Source organism: Apodemus sylvaticus, chromosome 1 (assembly GCF_947179515.1).
Source record: "Apodemus sylvaticus chromosome 1, mApoSyl1.1, whole genome shotgun sequence".
In the NCBI taxonomy this organism is placed as follows: domain Eukaryota; kingdom Metazoa; phylum Chordata; class Mammalia; order Rodentia; family Muridae; genus Apodemus; species Apodemus sylvaticus.
This window is the reverse complement of record NC_067472.1, coordinates 101,777,542-101,805,413: the sequence shown is the minus strand read 5'-3', so window position 1 is coordinate 101,805,413 and position 27,872 is coordinate 101,777,542. Positions and strand designations below refer to the sequence as shown.

Here is a 27,872-nt window from a genome sequence, read left to right as displayed (position 1 = left end):
TCAGGCACTGTGCCTTTTTTTTTTTTTTTTTTCTTTATGTGTTTCTATGTGTTCCTGGGTTCTCTGTTCCCCTAACTGAACACCTTTCATGATTAAGGAAATCAGAGACCACCCTCAGACGGTGACTAGACAGAAATACTGCTGCTGCCTGGCCTGGAAGAGGCTGTAGGAAACTGTATAGCTGGCTGGACCATTGGTTTGATTTTCGGCTCACACGTTAGTAAAAGTTTCTCCTGTTTCTTCTGAGTTCGTAGCTGTCTTCTTCCTGAGTGTAATCTTCCTTTAACATGGTCTTTACCCACTTGATGTAAGTGACAGCCCTTAGCTATGACCACCAAAAAGCATTTCCTGGCCGCCGAAAACTTCACCTCCAGGTTAACTCTTCCAATTCGTCCTCGGATCACCAGAGTCCCTGCATCATCCTCTATCAGTGGCCAGCATCTAAGAGTTTTGCCAGCATTTAGGACTCCAAGTTTCCTCCTTTCCTGTAACGGCTGGTCTGTAGTTTCGGTTTCTTTTTCCGCAGCCAGAAAGGGAGGGGCTGCTGGTTGGCTGATTAAAGCCTGTCGCTGGCTTTTCCCCACCGCTTCAGCCTGGAGGAAAGATTTCACCTTTCGAGCCCGGAGGTGAGGGTCCAAAGGTGTGCGAGTTTGTCTGGGGCGGAGGGTGGGAGACCGTGGAAGGCGAGAACTCAGTCAGTGAAGCGTAGGAGAGGCTTATTTGCTCACAGATCACAAACCGCTGTGCTCTGAAGTTAAGAAAAAGAGTTTCAGGAGGAATCGACTTGAACATTGAGCAGGACGGTCTTCTTTTCTGGAGAATCCCCTTCTTTCGTCGGGGCAAGCACTTCCGGTTTCCTTCTGCTCTGCAGCTGTGATGCACCTGGTGAACAGGTCTGGAATTCCAAGAGCTCCCGGCGTCTGCTACTCTTCTCTGCCTCCTTGTCCCCTCTCCCCTCTGCCTATTAGATTCTGTAGAGTTTCCGGGGCTTCGGCTAAGAGGAGTCTCTACTCCCTTCCTTGCAGAGGGGCTATCAGTGATCTTAACATCCTGTGCCCTTGATTTACTTGAAAAGTCGCAGGCTGGATGCCCGCCCCTGTGTCACTTTTTAACCCTATGCACCTCTGTAGCTCCAATCTTAGGCATCTATTTCTACCTAAACAGATTTTTTTTTTTAAACGTATTCATTATTTAATTTTGAGACTGGAATTATGCATTACGGAGGTTGGCCCTGGCCTTCTGGGGTCAAATATCAGCCTGTCTCAGCCTCATAAGTAGCTGGGACTGCAAGACTGTGCATCCCCAAATCCTCTCCACCTGCGTGTTTCTGTTTTGATAACCATAAGAGACCCTGGTGTCCTCACCTGGCTTAGGCGTTATTAGTCATTCTTCTTGCTAGGTTCTTTGCGCTGAAATTTATGTCGGTTCCTTGTTTGCTTACTTTGAGATAGTTAACAAGAGTTAGCTATTGCTGGGGAGAGAGCCCTAGGTGGTACTGGTCTTGGTAAGATATTGATCCTGAATATTTTATTTTTTCTTTTTTTTAATTGAGTATCTTCTTCATTTACATTGCCAATGGTAGAACCTTTCCCAATTTCCCCCTCCCAAAAGCCCCCCTCCCCAACGATTCCCTACCCCTCCTCCCACCCCCTGCCTCCATGTATATGCCCCTCTACCTGACACAGTCCCCCCCCCCCCATTTCCCTTTGTTGTGGCCTCTATTGAGCCTTTACCTGACCAAAGACCACTCCTCCCACTGATGCCCAACAAGGCATTCCTCTGCCACATTTTTGGCTGGAACCACGTATACCCCTTGGTTGATGGTTCAGTCCCTGGGAGTCTTGGGGTGTCTGGGTGTCCGAAGTCATTGTTCTTCCCATGGGGCTATACACCCTTCAGCTCCTCTGGATCACCCTCCAGATCCTCCGTTGGGGACCCCAAGCTCAGTCCAATAGTTGGTTGCTAGTTTCTGCCTCTGAATTTGTAAGGCTCTGGCAGGGATCCTGAATATTTTCCAGGTTAGGCTAACTCGAGGGCGTTTTGCACCATGATGGATGGATTAAACACCCACCATTGTCAAATACCCTCTCTTTTCAGAGTTCACTCCACCTGCCTTGTTCTGAGTCTGCACTGGAATGCTGGAGAGTTTAGTCATGGTCAAACAGAGAAGATAATTGGGTTCTCTTTATTTTTTATGAAAAAATGTCAATGGAAATAAAACATTTTTCTGGCATGAAGAGTATAATAAGCATCCATTCAATATTTATTTAATATGAAATAAATCTACACGCTTATACTCCAGCTAGGAATGACAAAAAAAAAAAACCTCAGTAACTTATAGACTATACAAGAGGATAACTAAGGCTGAGTGAGCTTCACAGTTTTAAAAGATTAAATTAAAGCTTTACAGCTATAGTTTTCAGAATAAACAAACTGTTCAGTAGGATCTCTTTTGTTTTGTTTTGGGTTTTGGGTTTTGGAGACAGGGTTTCTCTGTATAGCCCTGGCTGTCCTGAAACTAGCTCTGTAGACCAGGCTGGTCTTAAGAGATTTTCCTGCTTCTGCCTCCCAAGTGCTGGAGTTAAAGTTGCGTGCCACCATGTTCTGGCTTTTCAGTAGGATTTTAAGGCTGTGAGGAATGTGAATACAGGTGGGCTTCCTTAAAGCTGAGAGGACCGTGTTCCGGAGCTGCTGCCGAGGCAGGAATAGGGAGTGGGCTTGCCATGGTGCTGCAGAGAGAATATGGCTGGGGGGTCTCGAGGTAAAGAGAGGGCTAGGAAGAGACTGCATCCAAGTGCCTTCAGATTCTTGCTGTCATCAGAGAAAGAATCCAGAGACAAGGCTCTGTAAGGAGCTGGAGGACATTTTATGACAGAGAGCAAGCACACACTCAAGAGGAAGTATGGGCTTCTCAAAACAGTTCAGTGGTCTGATGCATGTTGATAATTCCAGCACTTGGGCGGTGTAGGCAGGGTGATCAGAAGTTAGTTCCCGGTCAGCCTTGCTTATCCAGCCAGTTTGATGTCTGGTCTGGGCTGCATCAGAGCTTTGTCTCAAAAATACAAATTAAAAGAAATAATAAAGAAGAAGAAAAATGAGAAAGAGAGAACAGGTGTGCCATGTGTGTGTGACTTCAGAGGTCAAAAGAGGGTTTCAAATACTGTGGAATAGGAGTTGCAGATGTTGTGAGTCAGCATGTGGGTGCTGGGAACTGAACTTGGGTCCTCTGGAAGAGCAACAAGTGTTCCTAACCACTGAACCGTCTCTCCAGACATCATAGTGATTTATTTTTATTGAATATATTCTTCATTTACATTTCAAATGCTAAAACCTTTCCTGGTCCCCCCCCCAAAAAAACCCCTCAACCCCTCCTCCCACCCCCTGCCTTCAAGTATATTCCCCTCCACGAGGCCCACCCCCACCTCCCCTCCCTTGATTTCCCTTTGTTGAGGCATCTATTGAGTCTTCACAGGACCAAGGACCTCTCCTCCCACTGATGCCCAACAAGGCATTCATTTGCCACACTGTTGGATGGAACCATATCATAGTGATGGTTCTTCCCTTTCCTGCCCATCCCCCATTAGAAAACCCCTCACCCATCCTCCCTCCCCCTGTTTCTATGAAGATGTTCCTCCACCCAAAACACTCCCACCTACCCTCCCTCGATTTCCCTACGCTGGGACATCTATCTAGCCTTCATAGGACCAAGGACCTCTCCTCCCATTGATGCCTGACAAAGCAAATTTCAAGAACATAACCAACAGAAGTCAATGTAATTTGCCATTATCAGAACACATTTGTACTACCATGGATACCCAAGCACACATGAAGAACAAGATTCTGACCTAAAATGGCACCCCATGAGGATGATGACTTCCCTGGCATCAATCAACTGTAGGTTGAACATCATCTTTTAGTGTTCATTAGCTTTTATAAGATTTAAAAATAATCTTTCCTTCTTTTTTTAAAAAAGATTTATTTATTTATTATATGTAAGTACACTGTAGCTGTCTCCAGAAGAGGGCATCAGATCTCGTTAAGGATGGTTGTGAGCCACCATGTGGTTGCTGGGATATGAACTTAGGACCTTTTGAAGAGCAGTCAGTGCTCTTAACCCCTGAGCCATCTCTCCAGCCCTCTTTTGTTCTTTTAAATTGTGTTTACTTAGACAATGTGTCCTGAACATATGCATTTACCCCTCTCATCCTTTTGGCTCATTTGGCCAAAAAATTGTCAAACTGTCAGTCCTGTTTCCCCTTACAAAGGACTGTTTCCTTGATCCTTTTTACACCTTTAGTTTCCAGCTTATTAATTTCAGTTCTTCTTTCTTTCTTTCTTTCTTTCTTTCTTTCTTTCTTTCTTTCTTTCTTTCTTTCTTTCTTTCTTTCTTTCTTTCTTTCTTCCTTCCTTCCTTCCTTCCTTCCTTCCTTCCTTCCTTCCTTCCTTTCTTTCTTTTTCCTCTTTCTTTCATTCTTTCTTTTTATTGAATATATTCTTTATTTACATTTCAACTGTTCTTCACTTTCCCGCCCCCCCCCAAGAAAACCCCTCACCCATCCTCTTGCCCCCTGTTTCTATGAAGATGTTCCTCCACCCAACCCACTCCTGCCTACTCTTCCTTGATTTCCCTACACTGGGACATCTATCGAGCCTTCATAGGACCAAGGACCTCTCCCACTGATGCCTAACAAAGCATTCCTACAAATACAGCTGGAGCTATGTGTATCCCTTGGTTGATGATTTAGCCCCTGGGAGCTCTGGGGGGGGGGTTGGTTGGTTGATATTGTTGTTCTTCCTATGAGGCTGCAAACCCCTTCAGCTCATTTAGTCCTTTCTCTAATTCCTCTATTGAGGACCCCACACTCAGTCCAATGGTTGGCTGTTAGAATCTGCCTCTGTATTTGTAAGGCTCTGGCAGGGCCTCTCAGGAGACAGCCATATCAGGCTCCAAGTATTTCTTGGCACCCACAATGGTGTCAGGGTTTGGTGACTATTTATAGGATGAATCCTCAGGTAGGACAGTCTCTGGATGGCCTTTCCTTCAGTCTCTGCTCTACACGTTATCTCCATAATTGCTCCTGTGAGCATTTTCTTCCCTATCTCGGAAAAACCAAAGCACCCACACTTTGGTCTTCCTTCTTCTTGAGCTCCATGTGATCTGTGAATTGTATCTTGTTTATTCTGAGCTTTTGGTATAATATCCACTTATCAGTGAGTGCATACCATATGTGTTCTTTTGTGATTGGGTTATCTCACTCAGGATGATATTTTCTATTTCCATCCTGTACTGGCTGGTTTTGTGTGTCAACTTGACACAGGCTGGAGTTATCACAGAGAAAGGACCTTCAGTTGGAGAAAGGCCTCCATGAGATCAAGCTGTGGGGCATTTTCTCAATTAGTGATAAACAGGGGAGGGCCCCTTGTGGGTGATACCACCTCTGGGCTGGCATTCTTGGGTTCTGTAAGAGAGTAGACTGAACAAGCCAGGGGAAGCAAGCCAGTAAGAAACATCCCTCCATGGCCTCCTCTGCATCTGCTCCTGCTTCCTGACCTGCTTGAGTTCCAGTCCTGACCTCCTTGGTGATAAACAGCAATTTGGAACTGTAAGCTGAATAAACCCTTTCCTCCCCAACTTGCTTCTTGGTCATGATGTTTGTGCAGGAATAGAAATCCTGACTAAGATACATCCATTTGTCTAAGAACTTTTAATAGCTGAGTAGTACTCCATTGTGTATTTATACCACATTTTCTGTATCCATTCCTCTATTGAAGGACATCTGGATTCTTTCCAGATTCTGGATATTTCCACTTTAACATAGTAGAACATGTGTCCTTATTACATGTTGGAGCATCTTCTGGGTATATGCCCAGGAGTGGTATAGCTGGGTCCTCAGGTAGTACTATGCCCAATTTTCTGAGGAACCTCCAAACTGAGGTTTCCAGAGTGGTTGTACCAGCTTGCAATCCTACCAGCAGTGGAGGAGTGTTCCTCTTTATCCACATCCTCACCAGCACCTGCTATCTCCTGAGTTTTTGATCTTAGCCATTTTAACTGGTGTGAGGTGGAATCTCAGGGCTGTTTTGGTTTACATTTCCCTGATGACTAAAGATGTTGAACATTTCTTTAGGTGCTTCTCAGCCTTTCGGTATTCCTCAGGTGTGAATTCTTTGTTTAGCTCTGTACACCATTTTCTACTAGGATTATTTGGTTCTCTGGAGTCTAACTTCATGAGTTCTTTGAATATATTGGGTATTAGCCCTCTGTCAGATGTAGAATTGGTAAAGATCTTTTTTCAACCTGTTGATTGCTGTTTTGTCATATTGACAGTGTCCTTTGCCCTACAGAAGCTTTGCAATTTTATGAGGACCCATTTGTCGATTCTTGTTCTTAGAGCATAAGCCATTAGTGTTCTGTTCAGGAAAATTTCCCCTGTACCCATGTGTTCAAGGCTCTTCCCCACTTTCTCCTCTATAATCAGCTCTTATTTCTTTCTACTGATTTTTGGTATTGGTTTATTTGTGTTCATAGTAAGATCTTGATTTGAAATACATTTTTTTTTTGTTTTTTTTTTGTTTTTTCGAGACAGGGGTTCTCTGTGTACTCCTGGCTGTCCTGGAACTCACTCTGTAGACCAAGCTGGCTGCAAACTCAGAAATCTGCCTGCCTCTGCCTCCCTAGTGCTGGGATTAAAGGCATACGCCACCACTGCCCAGCATAATTTTTTTTTTAATTTTCATTTTACTTTTGATTTTTCAAGGCAGGGTTTCTCTGTGTAGCTTGACCATACTGGAGTTTACTCTGTAGACCATGCTGGCCTCAAACTCATAGAGATCAGCCTGCCTCTGCCTTCTAGCTGGTGGGATTAAAGGCCTGTACCACTATTCCCCAGTTGTTTTGTTTTGTGGTAAAATTTTTTTTTAAATAATGGAAGCCAGAAAACACACCCCTGAACCTGCCATGTCCCAATCAAAGTGACTCTCTCAACACTGTAGTGTATGGCCAGCTACTAGGAAGGAAAGTGAGACTTTGTCCATTACCAGTGTGCTATGCAGATTCCAGGTCTTCTGTTGTTGGACTGCACGTCTGCACAGCGCTTAGGCCTGTGTTAACTATGTTTTCTATTCTTTCTTCTTACTCTTTTCTGTGCCACCACTGCAATCTTCATCTGGAGTATTTCTGTTCCATTTACCAAATTATTACGGGTTTGTTCTTTGTTGCAGATTTTGTCTAGTCACAGGTGAAAATTGAGTGCTTTCAACTATCATATTATCCACCTTGAAGGATACTTAGTGGCTGTGTTGTCCTGAGTGTCCTTGGAGGACTGATTCACCATTGCTTTATAATCTGCGTAGCTGCCCAGCAGCCCTTCAGAAAGAAGAGCCTCGGAGATTAGGACAGGAAAAGATACAGGGGCAGCATAATGGCCTCAGCAGGTCTGATGGATGTACAGAAGGAGGCCACTTGCCCTGTCTGCCAAGAACTTTTGACAGAACCCCTGAGTCTAGGCTGTGGCCACCATGTATGCCAAGCCTGCCTCACCGTGAACAAGGATGCAGTGATCAACCCCAGAGGGAGAAGCAACTGTCCTGTGTGTGGTACTAGATTCTCACTGGAAACTCTACAGGCTAATAGGCATCTGGCAGATGTCATAGAGAGACTCGGGCAAGTCAAGTTGAACCCTGACATTGGGAAAAAGAGAGATCTCTGTGTACACCATGGAGAGAAACTCCTTCTCTTCTGTAAGGAGGACAAGAAGGTCATTTGCTGGGTTTGTGAGCGTTCTCAGGAGCATCGTGGACACCACACATTCCTCCGGGAGGAAGCAGTCAGGGAATGTCAGGTAAGTCCATGATGGGGGAAGAACGGGCAGAAAGTGATTCTTGGTAAGAATTATTACCTTCCCCTCATTCTTGATTCACATTGCCACTAGAGTTCTAATGCCTAGAAATGTCTCCCCCCGTTTCTATAGTGGGTTGGCCTGCAGTACACACGGTCTTTTGACCAAGAACAGAAGGTCCCTGGGCCCCTTCCCTTGCATTGCTTGGGTGGGGAATGCTTTCCGAGTGTTTCGTTCATTGCTTCTCTCACAGGGCAACTGCATGGAAACACTGTGAACTGGCTGTGAGAACAGGGTTGCCTTGCTTCATGGCCTGTACTTTACCTAAGGGTAGACAGTGATGGCTTTACCCTCTATAGAGAATGCATTCACTCACCTCCTTAGACTTTTTTCTATGTTATAAACACTAGGATTCATCCTCACAGCTTTTATGAACTGGTCTTTTTTTTTTTGGGAACAAACTGGTTTCTTTGTTAGTTCACTGTCCAGGTGGAATGCATGACAAGTACAATTCCATTCACACAGGAAAATCTCCAGAAAGCTCTCAAGAGGCTGAGGAAGGAGCAGGAGAAGGTGGAGACATTGGAAACGGACATCGAAGAAGACAGACTTTCCTGGAAGGCAGGAATCACCTCCTGAGAGATGCTGAGAGCTATTTTAGGATGACCTTTGATCCTCATCCAATTAGGCCCTTTGTTTCCTTGCATTCAATAAGTCCAAAGCTATTTGACAGGTTACTTTTTAGGGATGAGGGATGGGAGCATATTGTATAAATACACGTATTACTTAGAATTGAGTACAAAGATAACTGTATAGTCGAAGGCTGGAAGAGTCTTTGTTCTTCCCTTTTCCACCGAGGCTCTGCCAGTTCTGCTTGAAGATACCATGTAAAACAAAAAACAAACAAACAAGCGAAAATCCTACCAAAACCAGTTTTCTCTGGGTTTCAAAACCAGGAGTGCTAATGTAGGGAGACACAAGTGCCCAAGACATCCATCCAGCTACAATGTGAGCATCATCCTAGTTTTACATTAATTTTGGATGTTCCTTAAATAAGACAAGGAACATTGCTGGCTTTGTTTGTACTAAAGGGAAAAGAGAAGAGAAAAATAGCATCCCTCAGATTGCTCTTGTAGTCCTATGTGTCCCTTGGTTTGAAGTCCTGCTTACACTGCCATCTTCCCTCAGCCTGGCAGACTCGTAATGTCTTTCTCTCTCTCAATGTCCATTCCTGCAGCGCCAGATCCAAACTGAGAGAGAAAGGATACAAAGAGGCTTTAATCAGCTTAGAAGAATCCTGGACGAGGAGGAACAGAGAGAGCTGAACAGACTCAGGGAAGAGGAGCAGATGATACTAGATAGCCTGGCCAGGGCCGAGGCCGAGCTGGCTCAGCAGAGCCAGTTGGTGGAGGAACTTATCTCTGATCTAGAGCGTCGGTGTGAGTGGTCAGACGCAGAGCTGCTGCAGGTAGGAGGAGCAGCAGCTCAGCCCGGAGCGCAGAGACATTCTCTCTTTCCTTCTTGGGGCTAAGAACACAGCATTAGATGGGAGTCAGGGAAGAGGATATTCTCTTCTTCTTTCTCTTCTCCTACCTTGGGGAAACCATTCAGTTTCCCCCATTAAGTATGATATTAGCTGGCAGGGTGGAGTGGGGAGGGCGATGCTACACATCTTTAACAGGCTGCAGAAGATGCCTTCTAATCCTGCTTGCTTTCTTTTTTCTTATTCTTTTTGCATGGAAGTATGTGGAAATTTGTCAAATGCTGTTTTTTGGTTTTTCACCACCATTGAGATTGTGTGGCTTTTATTCTTTATTCTATTAATATTGACTATCACATTGACTGATATCCTTATGATGAACCAAGCCTCATTTATGGGATAAATACTTGTTCCTCAAGGTTCTTTTTATTTTATTTTGTTGTTGTTGTTGTTGTGGTGGTTGTTGTTGTTTTGGGTTTTTTGTTTTGAGATCAGGTCTCACTATATAACTCTGGCTGGCCTGGGACTTATTATGTAGACCAGGCTGGCCTTGAACTCACAAATTCAAACTCCTTCCTCTGCCTCCTGAGTACTGGGATTAAAGGTCTGAACCACCATGATTCTTTTTAATTTCTTTAACGTCAGTAGCAATGTCTCATCTTTTCTTCCCAGTTTGAAAATTTTACCTCTTCATTTTTTTCCCTAGTGTGTCTAGCCTAAAGGTTGCCAGTTTTGTTGATATTTTGGCATAACTTAAAACAAGGAAAAAGGAAAGAAACGGAATTTTTAGCCAGTTTTGCTGCTGAATATCTGTAACCTCATCATTTAAAAGGCTGAAACTACTGCTGCTTCCTCCTCCCCCCTTTGTGTTTTGTCACTAACACTGCTCTAATTCTCACACAATGTGACTTGTGTTTTTTTTTTCTTCTTCCCAGGATATGAGCGGTATCTTGAAATGGTGAGTATGGGTGACCCCAAGTGGTGCTTTTGTGTAATAAAGATGAGTTAGTAGCTGTCCTGACTAGTTTTACCAGTTTAACACAAGCTAGTGTCTCAATTGAGCAAATTAACCCATCAGACTGGCCTATAGGCCAGCCTGTGAGGTGTTTTCTTGATTAGTTGTTGTTGTGGAGGACCTAGTATCTCCCTGGGTCCATGGTCCTGGATTGTATAAAAAAGCAGTCTGAGCAGGGCATGCGGAAGAAGCCCCTTCCCAGCCTGCTCCATGGTCTCTGCTTCAGTTCCTGACTCCAGCTTCCTGTCTTGCGTTCCTGCCCTGACTTCCCCTCATGATGGATTGTGATCCAGACATGTTAGATGGAATAAACCCTTTCCTCTCCAAGTTGCTTTCAGTCATGTTGTTAGCAATAGAAACCCTAACTAAAACAGGAACCGTACAACTAGTTTTATACCAGTGGGAAATCAGGGTCATTTGGATGCCACGTCATCATCATTTAGAACTGCCGGCCCCAGGTGAAGACTTGATTGTTTCATCCCCACTGAGAATGGACTAGATTCAGAGGTAGTGGATGTGGCATTGTGAGTCAGAGTGAGGGCCACTACAGGCATTCGAGATCTCAGAGTCATTTTCTGGGACTCCATATCACTATTCCCTTTCTGCTGCCAGTCCTGGATCTCCTGCTTCATAGGTGTTTCTTATTACAGAAAGCCTTCCCAAAGCCTAAGGCAGGCCATGGGGACTGCTTTTCATAGTCACTGTGCTAATAGAGAATAGAAGATTTCCACTGACTTTTAAAAACAGACACACATCTTGGGATTTGTGGTTCTGATCCAAGTTTCTGGTAATCAATCTCTGGCTTGGCAGGCTTTGCAAGCTCTTGGGTTAAAGTAAATCTCTTGAATATGTTGTTGCCAATCCCATAGCATCAACTTCCTTAAAGAACACATGACATTAGAAGCAGGCTCATTTGAGGGTTTGTTTTTGTTTTTGTTTTTTTGGAAGCCAAGGCTGGTCTTGAAGTTGCTAAGTAGATGAAGTTGGCTTTGAGCTCCTGAGCCTCCTGCCTCTGCCTCCTGAGTGCTAGGAGCACAGGCAGCAGTCACTAGGTCTGGCTGACCACATTCATTTTAAGCTTTAACTTTTCCTTTGTAAGACTTTTCCCTCTTAATAATCTGTTATCTCTGATGTGGGCCGTACCTGGAGTTCAGGCTTCCTTCTTTCCCAGCCATCTGTCATCTCTATGGGGCGTGGGGGTGAGGGCAGGTACCACCACAACCCAGGCAGCAGACTGCTCAGACTCTCAGGCTGTCTGTACAGAGCCCTGCATCACAGCCAGGGCCTTCAGCCTTGCTCTCAATCTCCTTGAGAACAAATATGGCCCCACCACCCCCTCAGTGCTGTGGCAAAGTCTTTCCAATGCTTTTCACCTGGATTTATATTATTTCCATGAGATTTCAAAAGAGTTACTCCATATTTAGAAGAGGCAACTGTGACTTCAAGAGGTGTGGATCCTCCCAGTATCACAGGGAACGTTTCACAGAGTTCTGTGGCTTCTGATTCAGTCAGGGTTTTTCCTTAGGCTATTCAGTGATATCGAAGGAGATAAAGGCCATTGTGTTAGCAAGACAATGTTAGACAGATGTAAAGGTTAAATATTTCTCCATCTGTAGGAGTCAGATCTGGACACTGAAGAAGCCCAAAGCAGTTTCTAAGGAACTGAAGATTGTATTCCAAACTCCTGATCTGAGTGGCATGCTACAAAAATTTAGAGGTGAGGAGAGCAGCAGGAGAGTGCCTGTGGTAAAGATTGCAGGAAAGTCAGGGAGGGGGCATTCTGTTTGAGGAGGATGCAGCTGTGTCTGAGGGAGCACGCTAAAGTGCTCTTGTTTATCAGAGAGGACCTTTAAACCTTTTTAAACCTCTCATATATCTCTTCTCATACCACCCTTTTTTACCTCTAGAGCAAAGTATTACCTCCTTCAAATTTTTGCTTCTAATAAAAGTCACCAAATCTTTTATCATTTCAGAGCTAACAGCTGTCCGGGCTTACTGGGGTAAGAAGTTGCAGATGTTCAAGTCACTGTGTTCTGATCTTTCACAAGTGTATGGTTCAATGTGGCCTCATCACCTTTGTCTCCTGTGTTACCTCATACACATAATGTATTCCTCTAACGCTTCGTGGTACATGCTTACAATCATGGCAGTAGGGAGATGAGGCAGGAGAATTGCATGCCTAAGGCTAACCTGGGACACTTAGCAAGATTCTGTGCTAAACAACAATTACATAACATTTTTTGTATTGTTTTATCATCTCCCACAATCACTCAATATTATTTTCCCCTAACCTTTTCAGTATTAGCTTTTCACAATGTTTTATAAACAAGCTACCTCCCTATCTGCCACCTGATCTTTTTCTTTCTTTTGTTCCCTTGCAGCGGACTTCACGTTTAATCCAAAAAACCTAAATTTGAATCTTATACTTTCAGAAGACCACAGACAAGTGACATCTGTGTCCATTTGGCCCTTTAAGTGTTGTAATAATGGTATCTTGGGCTCCAAATGTTTCTCCTCAGGAAAACATTACTGGGAAGTGGATGTGTCTGAAAAAAATGCCTGGACCCTGGGAGTTTATACTAGAAAACGTACTTTAAAGTTTGATGTTAGACGGTGCAAAAGTCAGCCAAATGGTTACCATAGATACAAACCACAGAATGGCTACTGGGTTATAGGGTTGCAGCATGGATCGAGGTACAGTATCTTTGAGGATTCTTCCAACCGTGACCCTACAGTTCTGAACCCCTTTGTGGCCACCCCTCTCCATCGAGTTGGGGTTTTCCTTGACTGTGAAGAGGGCATAGTGTCCTTCTTTAATGTCACAAACCACGGGTCACTCATTTACAAATTCTCCCAATGCTGCTTTTCCCAACCTGCCTATCCATACTTCAATCCTTGGGACTGCCCAGCCCCCATGACTCTGTGTCCTTTGAACTCCTGAGTTTTCTCATTCTCATCATTTCTGGTCTTACTTCTTGCCTTGATATTCACCTTCTGGATGTACCTGTGCTGTTCAGGCGTCTCTTCCCATGGTCTTCCTTCTTTCATGCTTGGATGCAGTCAGTGTATCTGGCATCATTTCGAATCTCATATTCTCAAAGACAGATAATCAAGCCTAAAGCTAGGTCAGTATAATATCTGTGCCCTCCGACTTCTATATTTCCCTTTTCCTTGAAGAAAGATGATACAGTTTATTAGTCACTGACTAATCCTTATTGTTTAAGACAATCCATAAGAACTGGCCCCTGGCTACTACTAACATGTTTTTAAGAATATGTTGCTCAGGATACCTCATGTTCAACAGGAAGTCAAGGATTAGAAAATATGGACAGCAATACGTAGCCTAGAGTTGAGGTTATGTCTAGTATACAAATTCAAATGCTGCCTCTTACAAACTAATAGATTCCAAGGCTCTTAAGCTGAAAATTGAAGTGCATCTGACTTAAGGTCATTGTATGAAACTAGATATATGTAAATATAAAATACTCATTTGACTGTTTTGTACATAATAATACATGGGCCTGTAGACCTTTGTACTCAATGAAATATTTTGTGGGCTGTTTGGAGTACTTTAAATAACTGTTGTCTTCAAATGCTAGTTTGTCTTCCTTGCCAATTTGATTCCATATGTATAATCTTATGTGGAGTATGTCTGATTTTAGAAAAAGGGTTGATCTTCAATGTCATTCTAAATTATTACAATTCATTTGCAGGTAAAAATTTAATCTGTCCACCTGTATTATTATTAGCCAAATTCTGTTTGGGGGAAATAAATGGAAAGTCAAGTTATTGGAGAAATCAAGTAATAATAGTATTGTGTCAAAGAATTCATTACCCTCCCAAAACAAACAAACAAAAAAAACCATTCTTCCCCCTTTATTAGGTACTTTTCCTGTTGCCAAGGCGTGTGATAAAAACATTTGGATCTGTCTGGAGTTGTTTCTTCCTAGTATGCTTTGGGTTTATTCTGCACGCTTATGGAACAGAGACCTGAACACTGAGTGGTCAGCGCTCATAGAAACCCAGGTTGTCTGGTTGAACCAGTGCCACTGCCTTCCGTGTCATTAAGGCCATGATGGGCTTCCCTGATGGGCTGTTGGCATGAGCTGGAGGAGTTATTTCCCTGACAACCATACCACGTTGTGCTGGAAAGGACAAATGTCTCTTCTCTTTGATGTCCTTATGAATAGGAGTTCATACAGTACTAAAAAGGCCAGGGTTGCACTGCAGAGTTAATATTAAAGGAATGGAAAAGAAAAAAAAAAACAAGACAAATGTTACTGAAGAAATGCAAGCTCTGACCAATGCTCTGAAACAAAATTAGAGAACACCTACCACTAGCTCAGAATAAAGCAATGGACTATCAACCACACCAAGGGGGTGGGGTGGGAGTTATGTCTGCATCTCAGAACTCAACATACACCCAAGGAGGCAAACTGGATGGCTGGGCAGAAGGGACCCTGACAGTGATCTAAATAACTTCTATGCTGAGCAGGGTGGTGGTGGCACACACCTGTAATCCCAGCACTCTGGGAGGCAGAGGCAGACGGATTTCTGAGTTCGAGGCCAGCCTGGTCTACGGAGTGAGTTCCAGGACAGCCAGGGCTATACAACGAAACCCTGTCTCCAAAAAACCAATCCAAAAAAACTAAATAAATAAATAAATAAAGCAATATTTTGAATTACAGCTGTTGTGAAAATAAAGTAAAAGCACTGAAACAGCTGTAGACTAACAGAAGATTGGAGGGAAAACCTGGTCTTAAGACTTCTGGCTCTAGTATCGTAAGAAAGGAAATATCCTTAATTCTTTTAATCTGTCTGGCTGGTAGAATCTTATTACACATTTTGTGATCATAGTCCCATCAGACTAGTACATTACTTACTGGCAGGTTGATGAAGTACTTGAGAAACGTTACGGATGAACACTGTGGAGAGAGGCTACCTGACAAAATGTGCCCTTCCCCAAGTAGCTCAGAACTGTTGGGGAAGAGCGGGAAATTAAAACGTTAAAATACATGGCCAACCATCTAGCCCTGCACAAGCTTTTCTACAGTCACAATTCTTCTATTTAAGGTAACAGACTGTGGGCTGGAGAGTTGTTGGTAGTTAAGAGCATTTGTTTTTGCAGAGGACTTGGGCTTGATTTTCAGCGCTCACTCAGAGGCCTACCACCTTCACAGGTACCAGGCAGGCATGTGGTACACAGACATACACACAGGTGCACATTCATACACCCAATACAATAAAATCTTAATAAATATTTAAAAACTTAAACAAAAAAGACTGTGTCCTTCAGGTCTGCTGTCACCTTTTGACCTCAGTGAGAAGGATGAAAGTGACCGGGTGAGCACAGCACTGGCCACACTGTCACTGAACAGTGCTACCGTGTGGTGTGTATGTGTGTGTTTCTAATTCTGTGCAATACACATTATATTTATTTCTAACAGAGGAAACAGACTCCCATGGAACACAATTATGGAAGCAATATTGAAAGAAGACTGGACAGCTATGAATTTAAGAACATTTATTTTTAGCAAACAGAAACATTTATTTACAAATTGTACATACAAACCAAAACCTACAATTCTGCAATCTCCTTATTCCATTTCTTAAAACAAATGGAGTTGTGGTTTTAAAATGAACCAATATATATTCTTTATTATTTTAAGCAGAGTCTTGCTCTGTATACAAGGGTGGCTTCAAATACAATCTTCCTGCCACAACTTCCCAGATGCAGGACAGCAGGTATGAGCTCCCATGCAAGGTTCTGATACATGATCTTAATGATCACTTAATTTAGTCATAGTGATAAGGTCTCCAAAATGAATAAGACACCATATTGGACTGACAGTCACATGTCTGAAACGATCCAAGTCCCTAGTAATACTCTTGTTTATGTTTTACAATATAGCAAAATATAAATTTACTACAATTGTCATTATTACTAAAAATAATGTGAGTTAACAATTTAGTAGTTGATAAGTGTGTGTGTGTGTACATATATATATTTTATTATATATAGATTTATTATATATCATATATATATACACACACAAGGCCTTGACTTCCATCTCTGGCATGAAGAATAAGAGAAGAATTTTGCAACAGTGTTATCGTATATAGTGAGCACTCAGACATATGGGAAGTGATTTACTATTGTCATCTATAAAAAAAAAAAACAAAACAACAGCAACAGGAGCAATAACAGCAACAAAATACACACACACACACAAACAAAAAACAAGAAACTGAGATGAATATGACCTAGAGAAATGAATGTATCCTATTTACCAGTGAAAGACATTCACACAGAACACAGAGACAGGAAAAAAAAAAGATAAAATGGTACTGATGAGCTCAGGCATATGACTACACATCAGAGCCAGAAATCCTGCGCAGAAACAGACGAAGGTTAAGAGTCCGGCCAGCATATTGTCATTGGCTCTGAACTTCCTATGGGATTAAAATATGGAAAAACCCTATCAGGAAAGGAACTTGTACAGAATCTGTAGATAAGAGTCCCTTGGTTGAAAATGTTGTAAAAGGAGAGAGTGCCAGCTGCATAGTCAAGGAAAACACCAACACGACTGGGTGGGACCATCAGACACAGGGTCAAGACACTGCGCTTGCCTGTGAAAGTACACTCCTCAAAAGCATTATACACAGACTTTTTCGACAGCCCTATAACCCAGAAGCCATATTTAGGTTGATAATGTGAATTATTACTAATCCCCAAATGAAATAAGGGGGATCTTTCAGCATTGGAACAAAATATTGGATTAAAGAGGTAGCTTCCATCACTTAATCCCAGAACCCAAGCACCTTTTCCAGACACATCTACTTCCCAGTAATGTTTTCCTGATTGGATAGCTGGGTATCCCAGGACGCCCTCATGACAGTTTTCACGCTCATGGGCAAAATTTCTTACTTCATGGTCTTCATATCGAATTTGTCTTCTGTCATCAGTAATGGCAATGTTTGGATTGTTGTTTTGAACCAGCGTCACTTGAACTGTGCAAAACGACAGGACTGCATGTCATGAGAAGGACTTAAAAAAGCCTTACTGGTGATGCTATTAATAGAAGTCTAAGAAGAAAGCACACAGGCGCTGGAGAATAGTTTGTGCAGAAGTCACAGGAGAGGCAGAACACTGCAGGAGCATTACATATTTGGGGCAACATGAGGCCTAACAGAAACAAGCTCTGTAAGACAGTGAGAAGCAGGTAACATGATGCTGTCATTTTTCCTTACCCCAGTAGCGCTGGGCCTCTGTGACCTCTGAAATGAAGTAAAAATTTACAATAGTAAATAAATGCATGCAAAGGCATTGTAAAGTCCTTTTCTTCTCTGGATCAGGGGAAGAGCTGGAAACCCTAATAGGGTCAAAGATCAACAGTCATTTCCTATCGGAGACGGTCAAATCCCCGGTAGCTGGTGGCTACTCTTACTTGTCCATATCTAGAACCCACTCGGGGAATCCCACAGCCAACCATGCAGCACGGCTCGCCTCACCTTGCAGCACTTGCAGCATGCCTTGCAGATCAGGAGCTCGAAACACTCTCCTTTGTTTCCTGGGGATGGTTCTGGGCTTCCCCATCGAAAAATTTAGACTCCTAAGGGATAAAAAGCAATTGACTTAACAATCCCTCCCTGTGACCCCCAATTCCTATCTACAGATGAATTTGAGCTCTTTCAAGGATGCTGAAGAGGCAGAGAGATGGCAGACCACATCGTGAATACAATCATGTCTCCTTCAACTTTCAGTGTAGTGTGGGGAAGGCCTTACATTCTTAGAACCATGGTTCTTGCCTTTTAAAATTAATTGTTATTTTTCTCCTACTCTGCTTCCTTGAACTCACAGGAGATGATGAAGTAATAAATCTTAAAATAAACCAAACCTACTGCCTGAAAAAAATGTGTGGAAAATATTCCCATGAATGTTAAGTGTGGAAATATGTCTTTAAAAGTCCAATGTCTTCAAAACCTTTAGCCAGTATGGAAACTCACAAATAACATCTGATTTTTCAGGTTCTCTTGAAAAAATTCCAAACAATTGGAGAAGATGAGGACAGCAAACTAAGTATGATTCCAGTGTCTCAGGAAAATCCTTGGTGTGGCTGGCTGGGTATGCCTTCTGGATACAAGGTTACCCTCTATCCACACTCCCATAGAGTCCAATGTCTCAGGAAAATCCTTGGTGTGGTCGGCTGGGTGTGCCTTCTGGACACAAGGTTACCCTCTATCTACACTCCCATAGAGTATGGGAAAGAAAAGGATAGTTGATCAAACCTGTATCAAAAAGCATTATGTGTAGAGAGTCAAGGCTATTTTTGTAACTCTAAATAGAACAACTGAAAAGGATTGAATGTTTTCTAGTCTCAGAAGAAAATAATTTGAACATATAGGAATTTTCCCAGGGGACAATTCTGTGTACATTGCAGACAAACAAGATGCATCCTATCTACCTAAACAAGAACTTGTTAAATCCAGATCCACAGGCACGTGCAGGCGCACAGGGTGAACTACAATGGAATTAAGGGTACCCTAATTTTTTAATCCCTAATCCAACTACTGAGTTAAACTCTCCAATTACCCACAACCCATCTCTCTACCATAGAATCTCATCTATTCTCTATAGTTGCAATATTGCTTTTTGATCACAAACTCAGCACTTCATCTAAATTGCCCCAACCTGGGAGAAATTATGTTCGACTTGAAAACTAAATCATTCTTACCACATAGAAAGACTGGCAGCCATACATACCGTTTTATGATGCTGTCCGTACCCTAGATAGAAAGGAGAAAACAGTAAGACTTCTCGTTAAGATGAGGGGGTGGGGTGTGAATTCTTACAACTGAAATTCTGTGAAAGAAAAGTCATGGCAACACACAAGGAGCTATATCCTGGAAGGGATAGTCTGTAAATGAGTTTATTAAGGCAGCAATGACATCTAATTGAGGGACAGACAGTGATGAATCAGAGAAAGATTTGGCAGAATGAGTCAGAAATAAGATATTCCCAACTCTCACGAGAGCAGATAGGAAAGGGAGGCTCTTTAAGAGCAGTGCAGGAAGAGTCAGTTGGAAGTCAGGGCAGTGAGTGTGGTTCTTACCTATGCCTCACTATGGTTTTGCTTTTGTCTTTTACTTCTTCAGTTAAGCTTTGGGATGGCTAACTTTCTACACAGTCTACTTAAACACATTCTTTACAAAACTTTTCACACATATTTCATGAACTTCCCCTCTTAGCCCTACATTTTTTCTCTGATTATTATGTCTCCTTTTAAAACTTCTGTGATGGTTTGTATATGCTTGGCCTAGGAAGTAGCACTATGAGGAGGCATGGTCTTGTTGGCCTTGTTGGAGTAGGTGTGTCACTGTGGGCATGGGCTTTAAGATCCTTGGCCTAGCTACCTGGAAGCCAGTCTTCTCATAGCAGCCTTCAGATGAAGATGTAGAACTCTCAGCTCCTCCTGTACCATACCTGCCTGACTGCTGTCATGCTCCTGCCTTGATGATAATGGACAGAACCTCTGAACTTGTAAGCCAGCCCCAATTAAATGTCCTTATAAGAGTTTACTGGTGTCTGTTCACAACAGTAAAGCCCTAACTAAGACACTTTCTTCTTAAATTTCATTTTTATATTTCTCTTATATCTAATTTTATTTTGTGTGTTTTGCCTGTATGTGTATCTGTGTATCACATGTGTGTCTGTGCCCAAAGAAGTCAAAGGGTGTCATATCTCACGAAGAGAGATGGCTGTGAACCCATGTGGGTTTTGGGAACTGAACCCAGGTGTCCTTAATGACTGAGCCATTGCTCTAGACTTACTATATACTTCCTTTTCTTTTTTAAAGATTTATTTATTTTATGTATATGAGTTCTCTACCAGCATGTACATCTGCATGTCAGAAGAGACATCAGATCCCAATATAATTGGATGAGAGCCACCATGTGGTTGTTGGGAATTGAAATCAAGACCTCTAGAAGAGCAGACTATGCTCTTACCGCTGAGCCATCCCTAGAGCCTACTATTTTACCTCTTAGTTGTAGCGTTTAATAGCTTTAATAATGAGAGGGTGATGGAGTCCCTAAAACTGGAGTTACTTTGAGTTGCAATATGGATGCTGGGAATTGAATCCAGGCATTCTGGAAGAGCAGCCAATGTTCTTAATTACTGAGCCACTGCAGATGAAGAAAGCCTTAGATTATCCCATGATGGACAACATAAACATCTCTCAGTTAGAAGTGCCTTTGTTTGTCAGTGACTAACTGGAGTTAGTAAAAGGTCCTTGAACCACACAGAGCTCTGTAGAGAGCCGGTGTCATAAATGCCCATGGAGCCAATAGATCTCCTCCAAGGTTTTACTTTTGTGCTGTTCTTGATAAATTAATAAAAACAGAATTCCATTCCTTGCTATTTGTGCGTGCAGTGATTCCTCCAACCTCTGAACCTGATTCAGGAAAGACTTCAGGCAGAGCTCACTCTCACCACCAGGAAGATCACAGCAGCAGAGAGGGAGGACAATGGATTTCATGCCTCCTGACTCTCAGATCCTGGGACCGCCTGCAGTCTTTTTTTTTTTTTTTGGTCAAAGATGTATTTATTTATTATATGTAAGTACACTGTAGTTGTCTTCAGACACTACAGAAGAGGATGTGAGATCTCATTACAGATGGTTGTAAGCCACCATGTGGTTGCTGGGATTTGAACTCAGGACCTTTGAAAAAGCAGTCAGTGCTCTTAACCATTGAGCCATCTCTCCAGCCCTCTCACAGTCTTACCTGCAGCATTTCCGTGGCTGAGCACTGTAACTGATGTTCCACATCTGAGATGAGGTCAACTAGTACCTTGCTCTGCTGAGCATGCTCATTTTCAGACTCTGCCAGGCTGTTGAGAAAGTCTTCCTTCTCTTGCTTTAGCTTCTTCAATTCATTCTCCTCCTCAGAGTCCATGATATCTCTCATTCGTTTAAACTCTGATTGAACCTTATCCACATCTTTCTGTATTTGATTCTTCAGAGATGAGAAAACGGAAAACTATTAAGTTTGTCAAAACATACTGTGTGAACTGTTTTGTTTTGCTTTTGTTTTTGTTTAGTTCTGATTTTCAAGATAGGATTTTTTCTGTGTAGCCCTGGCTGTCCTGGAACTTGCTTTGTAGATCCTCCTGCATCTGCCTCCAGAGTGCTGAGATTAAAAGCATGCTCCATCATCTCCCAGCCTTGTATGGGAATGGAGATAGGAAAAAGGAAGGAACTCTTAGAGAACGTGTATAACCTTTTAGTGTCTGTTAATGACATTCCAACACAAAGACCTCTGGCCAGCTTTATGAAGACCACCTAAGCCAAAATGGAGCACCAAGTTAGGGTTCAGCTTTCATACAGCTGTCTAAGGCACTTGTTTCTGCTTAAAATATTCCTCATTCTACTTCTAAAAAAAGACTTTAGAGTAGGAAAGACAGCTCAGAAGTTAAGAGCACTGGCTACTCTTCTGGAGGACCAAGGTTCAATTCCCAGCACCCACACGGTGACTCACAACCACCTGTAACTCTAGTTCTAAGAGATCTGATATCCTCTTCTTACTTCCATGGGAACCAGACACACATATGCTGGAAAAGACTCACATACTTAAAATAAAAATAGATATTTAAAATATTTTTGATAAAAAGCACTTTAGCAATATGTTTATTTAAAAATGTATTTATTCTTATTCTCTCCTCTCTTTCTTTCTCTCTCCCTCTGTGTGTGTGTGTGTGTGTGTGTATGCTTTCCCTGTCTGTATCATGTGGTTCAAGAAAGGGTATTGGTACCTCCAGAACTAGAATTATGGATGGTTATGATCCACCATGTGGATGTAGGGAGCCAAATTCAAGTCCTCTGCAAGAGAAAGAAGTACTCTTAACAACTAAGTCATCTTTTCACCTCTCCCTTGGTGTGTCTCTCTCGCTCTCTTATCCATCCATCCATCCATCCATCCATCCATCCATCCATCCATCCATCCATCCATCCTACCTACCTACTAACCTAGACTAGGTCTTACCTTGTAGCCATAGTTGGTCTAATACTTGCTATGTTCACCAGAGCTGTCTTTAACTCACAAATATCTGTCTGTCTCTGCCTCCCAACTGCTGGGATTAAAGGCATATGCCATCATACCTGGCATCTCATTTTGCTTTTAACCCTCTGGCAGAAGTTAAATGCTGATTACATATCCATGACCCACCTATTCTCAAGTATCTTCCCTAGTAGAGTCACAATTTCAGAAGGCACCATAGGAGTGGGACCCAGGACCCAGCAGCCATTCTGGCCAAAACCCTCCATGGCTCAGCTCCGCACAGAGCCCAGCTCAGTTGGGATCCATTGACTCTGCATCTCCAGCTCCAGTAGGAACCAGTAGGAAGGAGTAATCAAGACCTCTTGGCCTCATCAACTCCCAGGAAATAAAGAACCCAGAAGCTTCTTGCCCAGATCTCTCCCGGGCATCAGACTGACTCCCTAGGAAGGGTCCCCACTTGCCTCCCAACAATTTCGCTCCTTTTGAAGATCATCTTTCCAGTTCTCAAATTCTTTCTTGTCTGCCATCAGCTTTTGCAGAGCTGCCTGCAGCTTCTCCTGTAAGAAAGGAATTGTAGCAGAGTCAAGCTGTGTGCTTAGTAGGACTGTTGTTCTATCCAAAGGCCAAGACCTTCTGAAAAGACAGAAAGTCAAGGATTGCTACCTTTCTTTAAAAGATTGTGATACAAATTATTTACACAACATTTATAGACACATATAATTTTTAATCTGTTATGAATAAATAGATAAGAAACTTTTAAAAAGAAGGCAAACAGGGACAAAATCAACTTGGTCTCATCAGCTTTTACAGAAACCCAGGAAATGGCAACTAGAATCTAGGAGGAGGAAGAAAATAATGTCACCATCTACTTGAAAAACGATTCCCCATCTTCTTTCAAAAAGGTGGTCTCAAGCCATGCCAGTAGGTGGTGGTGCAAGCTTTAAGCTCAGCACTCAGGAGGCAGAAATAGGCTGACCCCTGAGTTCAAGGCTACCTGTTACAGACCAAGTTGCAAGACACCCAGATGGACACAGAGAAACTCTATCTTGAAAAATGGGCAAATGAACAAACAAAATGTAAGGTGGTCTCATTATTTCTTGTTTCTTTTGCCTCAGAAATGATGGAGTTACAGGCATCTGCCACCACACCCAGTTAAACTGATTTTTTTAAACACTAATGGAGGAAGCTAGTATCGAGGAAAGAACAGGTAACTACTCACCTCACTTAGTCTTTTTAATGAACTAATTAATTAATTTTGTATGTGAGTGGGTGTGTATGTGTGTGCATGTGTGTCTGTGTGTGTGTGTGTGTGCTTGTGTATACACATACCCATGCCAGATATGTAGATATTAGAGAGTAATTTGCAACTTGCAGCCCTCAGTTCTCTCCTACAGTGGTCTGGTTACTGCGTTCAGACTCAGCCATCATGCTTGGCAACAAGCCATTAGGCCATCTCTTATTTACTTTGACACTTAAAAAGTAATCAGAGCTGTCCTTGGACATAAAATCTCAACAGTATACAACAAACTGTAAAAACATTTGTTCTTGTTCTAGAGTTTGTATCTCCTGGTAGATTCTTTAGGATTAAGCTCAGTAGATAATCACATTCTTTCAGGCCTCAGAAGGAGGATGGAATGAAATTCCAGGCCTGGATTCCATGATGGTCAGGTAACTGAATGATCACAGGATGTAGATTTTCCGCCTGGTACTGTTTCTGTTTTGTTCCTCCCTCCCTCCCTCCCTCCCCGTCATTACCTTGCACTCCTGGGCCACCTCTTCAATGAGAGCTGTTTCATGTCCCCGGTGCTCCTGGGATCGCTCACAAAGCCAGCAGATGGCCATCATGTCCTTCTTACAGAAGAGCTGGAGTTTCTCTCCATGCCTTGCACAGTAAAACACCTTCTGCTTCTCTTCTGGGCTGGACTTGAACTCTTTGAGGCTTTCTACTATGTTGGCCACATGTCGATTAGGCCTCAGATTCCTAAACAGGTAACTAACTCGGCACACAGGGCAAATGAACTCTCCCTCTTTGCATTTGCTGGATTCATAGTTCAGCATGATGCAGGCTCGGCAGAAGCTGTGACCACAATCTGCACTCAGGGGTTCCACCATCAGCTCCAGACAGATAGGACAGGTCACCTCCTCCTTTAAATTCGCCATGAATTCTGAAGCCATCGTTGCTGTGACCCTGTGTCTGACTGTCTTGACTCCTCAGACTTTTGCACAGGTGCCTATGTGACTGCGATGGTGAAGGGGGCCAAGTAAGAAACGGGGGTCACTCCATTTCCCAGCTTCTTCTCCACCTCCATTAGACTCCTGAACCATACAGGCAATCCCTCCTTCCTCCACCCATCTTCCCTGCTCTCTGAGCCCGCTGGGCCAAGCCAAGCTGCCCCGAGCAGCCTGCTTGTCCAGGGAGACCTCCATTCTCCTGCCCCAACCCCCCCCAGCCCACCTTCATTGGACCTGATACTCCTGAACTATACAGAAATGCAGATCTGGAACCATACAGCTCAAGTATATCCACCAGAGACCTGCCACAGCAGGACCATTGAGGTTGACCCTCTTCCCAATACCAACTACAACAAGAACACCCAGGGACCAAAACCACCCAGATGGCTAAAGGCCCCGGAAAGAACACAATCAGTAAGAACCAGGGCAATATGATACCTCCAAAACACAGCTACCCACTGCAGCAGACCCTGGATATCCTAACACAACTGAAACTGAAGAAAATGACTTTAAATTCAATCTTATAAAAAAATTCAATCTCATAAATATGATAGAAGTCTTTAAAGAATAGAAATCATTGATTGGGTAAAAATCCAAAATAAAAATTAATGAGAAAAAACAGAAAATCGATAATGCAATAGAAAAGAACACTGAAATTCTGGAACTTAATAGTTCAAATGAAAGAAATTGACCCTGCAATAGAGAGATTCAACCAACAGAAAAACAAAAAGCAAACAGCAAAAAACAAACAGCAAAAAACAAAAAGCAAAAAGTTTATCAACTTGATAAGATCAACACATTTCCTCGTGTAGTAGTGACCCTCAGCCATAAAACTGTGATCGTTGCTACCTCATAACTATATTTTTGCTACTGTTATGAATCATAATAAAAATATATGATATGTGAGATATCGCATGTGCAACTCCGGTAAAAAGGTCATTCAAATCCCAAAGGAGTCGAGATCCGGTTGAGAACTACTGCCCTTACAGTATGCAGAAGTAACTTTTAGTCACACAAAAACGCATAAAAAGCAGAGGCTCTGACCTAGCTTTGCAGTGGGGAAAGGAACTGTCTTAGAAAAACAACGTTCTGGATCTCTTTGACAAGGTACAATTCAAAATTACAGATTATGAAAAGGAGGGGGAGGCTCACTCTGGATAAAAGAGAACTTTAAAGTAGTCTTTTTTTTTTTAAGGCGGCACCTCCCTCAAGCTCCTCCTTCATTTGCATTTTCAGCCAGAGGCCGGCAGCCCCACCCCACCCCCACTCCTTTACAGGATAAACTCACCCAAGCAAAAGCAATGTTTTCCTTCCAAAGTCCTCAAAACTCTGCCCCCTACAATTACTCAACCTGTTAGCAGACACCAGAAAGTTGTAAATCACGGAGAATTAACTCACCAATCCAGAACTTCAAGGTATTTTCGACTCCAAGCTAGAGAAGCTAGAGAAGTCTGAGCGCTGGAAATGAAAGAGAAAGCACAACTCTACAGACCAATGAGATGTCTCTGGCTAGGCCTGCCGGGCACCAATAAAGGAAGTTACCTTCAGATCAGCATTGGCTTGTCTCTGGAGACAGGATGGGGAGGAGCCACGTGCCGAGCTAGACAGAAACCCCTCAGCACACTCACAGCAGATAGAGTGGTGAGCTGCAGAGGGCGCTCCAGCTGCCCCACGGTCTCCTCCAGATTATGTGTTCTGTGGCTGAACAGACCTAGTCCTTTCACAGTGCTGATCTGATCCATCCATTCATTTCCCCACTTCCAGGAGTCCCTCACCAGAATGTCTCAGAGGTCCCTATTTGGCTTAGAGGTCTATTGAACACCTGTATAGTGACTCCCCCTTAATCGAACTAGGGGAAATTCTGTAGAGCCGGGCATGAGGTTCAGTTGACACAGTGCTTGCCTGTCAAGCATTGAGCACTGGGATCATCCTCAGAAGTGTATAAAACCAGATGTGGTGGCCCCTGCATATAGTCTGTGTTAGTTCCTCTTCTACTTCTCTGATAAACACCATGACTAGGGCAAGTTATAAGGAAAGTGTTTCATTTGAGCTCACAGTCCCAATGGGTTAGAGCTCCTGTCCACCACGGTGAGGAGCATGGCAGCAGGCAGGGCGACATGGTGCTGGAGCAGGAAGTGAGAAGTCACAAAGAGACACAAACCAGACACAAACCTGAGGCAGAGAGAATGGTGGTGGTGTCAGAATCTATTGAGTCCTGAAAGCTTGTGTCAGTGCCATACCTCCTCCAATAATTCCACACTCCTAACAGTGTGGCATTAACTCTTTCCTGAACAGTTCTGCTAACTGGGAAGCAAGTATTCAAAGATGTTCGTCTCTGGGGCATTCCTATTCAGAGCAGCACAGGATACCACTGCTTTGCAGCTGGCAGCAAGAGAATCAGGAGCTCACAGGCCATCTTCAGCCATGGTGACTGATGTCAGGACAGCATGGGGGAATACATGGAATTTTCCAAAGAGAAAAGGAAGAGGCAAAGAAAGGGAGGAAGGAAAGAAGGAAGAAAACAAGAAAGGAAATAAGTTAAAGAAAGAAAGTTGGTTGTGTGAGGGAGCAATGGAGAAGTCTGTGCAGTCCCCATCACCTGTCTCTTCCCCTCTCCTGTTTGCCTCTCATTATTTCCCTACATTCTCAGATCTACTGAATGTGACAAGATGAGTGACAGCAGATATGACCCTGTAGATTGAGTTCGTTTCACATATTTGTTGTTTTTTCCTCCTTTTCCTCTTCTTCCTTTGAGACATGTTCTCCAAGTGTACCCCAGACTGACCCTAACTGCGATCTAGCTCCCTCCGCCTCCCCAGTGCTGGGTTCATGGACTTTTGCTGTTGTTGTTTAGTTTGGCCTTTGACTTCATGGATTGAACCCCAGTCCTTTTGGATGCTGGGCTAGTGTTCTATCCCTAGCTATACCCCTACTCAAATTTCACATCTTGATGAGCCCCTACTCTTGTTCTTGCTGTGGACACAATTGCTTACAAACAATGTTTTGATGTTCCCTTTCTTCTGAAGTGTTAAACCCTTTTACACCTTTTTTTTTTTTTTTTTTTTTTTTTTTTTTTTTTTTTTTTTTTTTTTTGGCAGGGATTTGCCCTATATTCAAGCCTGGGCTGAAACTCATTAAGTGTTCAGGATGGTCTCCAACTCCTGGAAATGCTCCTTCCTCAAACTCCTGAGTACAGGGATGAGAAGCAAGAGCCACCATGTCTGCCTTTTCTACATTTTACTCAAGGCCA

At 43.0% G+C, this 27,872-nt stretch overlaps 2 protein-coding genes across 8 annotated transcripts; one reads left to right on the top strand and one right to left on the bottom strand.

Annotated features, from left to right (window-relative positions):
* The first annotated feature begins 506 nt into the window (after positions 1-506).
* On the top strand, positions 507-16,520 carry LOC127663995 (tripartite motif-containing protein 34A). Of its 7 annotated transcripts, XM_052155872.1 has the most exons (9): positions 510-626; positions 731-893; positions 7,222-7,841; positions 8,364-8,459; positions 9,076-9,306; positions 10,254-10,276; positions 11,950-12,050; positions 12,307-12,333; positions 12,715-16,520. In XM_052155872.1, the coding sequence occupies exons 3-9, from the start codon at positions 7,422-7,424 to the stop codon at positions 13,272-13,274; spliced, it is 1,458 nt and encodes a 485-aa protein (XP_052011832.1). In that variant the 5' UTR covers positions 510-626; positions 731-893; positions 7,222-7,421; the 3' UTR covers positions 13,275-16,520. The 7 variants fall into 7 exon arrangements, with proteins under 7 accessions (XP_052011863.1, XP_052011856.1, XP_052011814.1 ...); XM_052155854.1 differs by lacking the exon at positions 731-893 and having other exon boundaries at positions 509-626; XM_052155881.1 differs by lacking the exon at positions 731-893 and having other exon boundaries at positions 510-640.
* Positions 15,843-26,146, bottom strand: LOC127663973 (tripartite motif-containing protein 12A-like). The gene is made up of 8 exons (XM_052155827.1): positions 26,021-26,146; positions 24,146-24,629; positions 22,852-22,947; positions 21,119-21,349; positions 19,098-19,120; positions 17,846-17,946; positions 17,585-17,611; positions 15,843-17,344 (listed from the first exon to the last, which is right to left on the bottom strand). Exons 2-8 carry the CDS (start codon positions 24,563-24,565, stop codon positions 16,746-16,748), a joined length of 1,497 nt encoding a protein of 498 aa, XP_052011787.1. The 5' UTR covers positions 24,566-24,629; positions 26,021-26,146; the 3' UTR covers positions 15,843-16,745.
* Positions 26,147-27,872: the final 1,726 nt, after the last annotated feature.

Excerpts from the sequence above, each read along its gene's own strand:
- LOC127663995 (XM_052155854.1), top strand. The coding sequence starts at position 7,422 with ATGGCCTCAGCAGGTCTGATGGATGTACAGAAGGAGGCCACTTGCCCT. Across the intron at positions 9,307-10,253 it reads CAGACGCAGAGCTGCTGCAG|GATATGAGCGGTATCTTGAA; the intron begins GTAGGAGGAGCA and ends TCTTCTTCCCAG. Across the intron at positions 12,334-12,714 it reads AGCTGTCCGGGCTTACTGGG|CGGACTTCACGTTTAATCCA; the intron begins GTAAGAAGTTGC and ends GTTCCCTTGCAG.
- LOC127663973 (XM_052155827.1), bottom strand. The coding sequence starts at position 24,565 with ATGGCTTCAGAATTCATGGCGAATTTAAAGGAGGAGGTGACCTGTCCT. Across the intron at positions 22,948-24,145 it reads AGGTGGCCCAGGAGTGCAAG|GAGAAGCTGCAGGCAGCTCT; the intron begins GTAATGACGGGG and ends CCTTTCTTACAG. Across the intron at positions 21,350-22,851 it reads AGGAGCGAAATTGTTGGGAG|AATCAAATACAGAAAGATGT; the intron begins GCAAGTGGGGAC and ends TCATCTCTGAAG.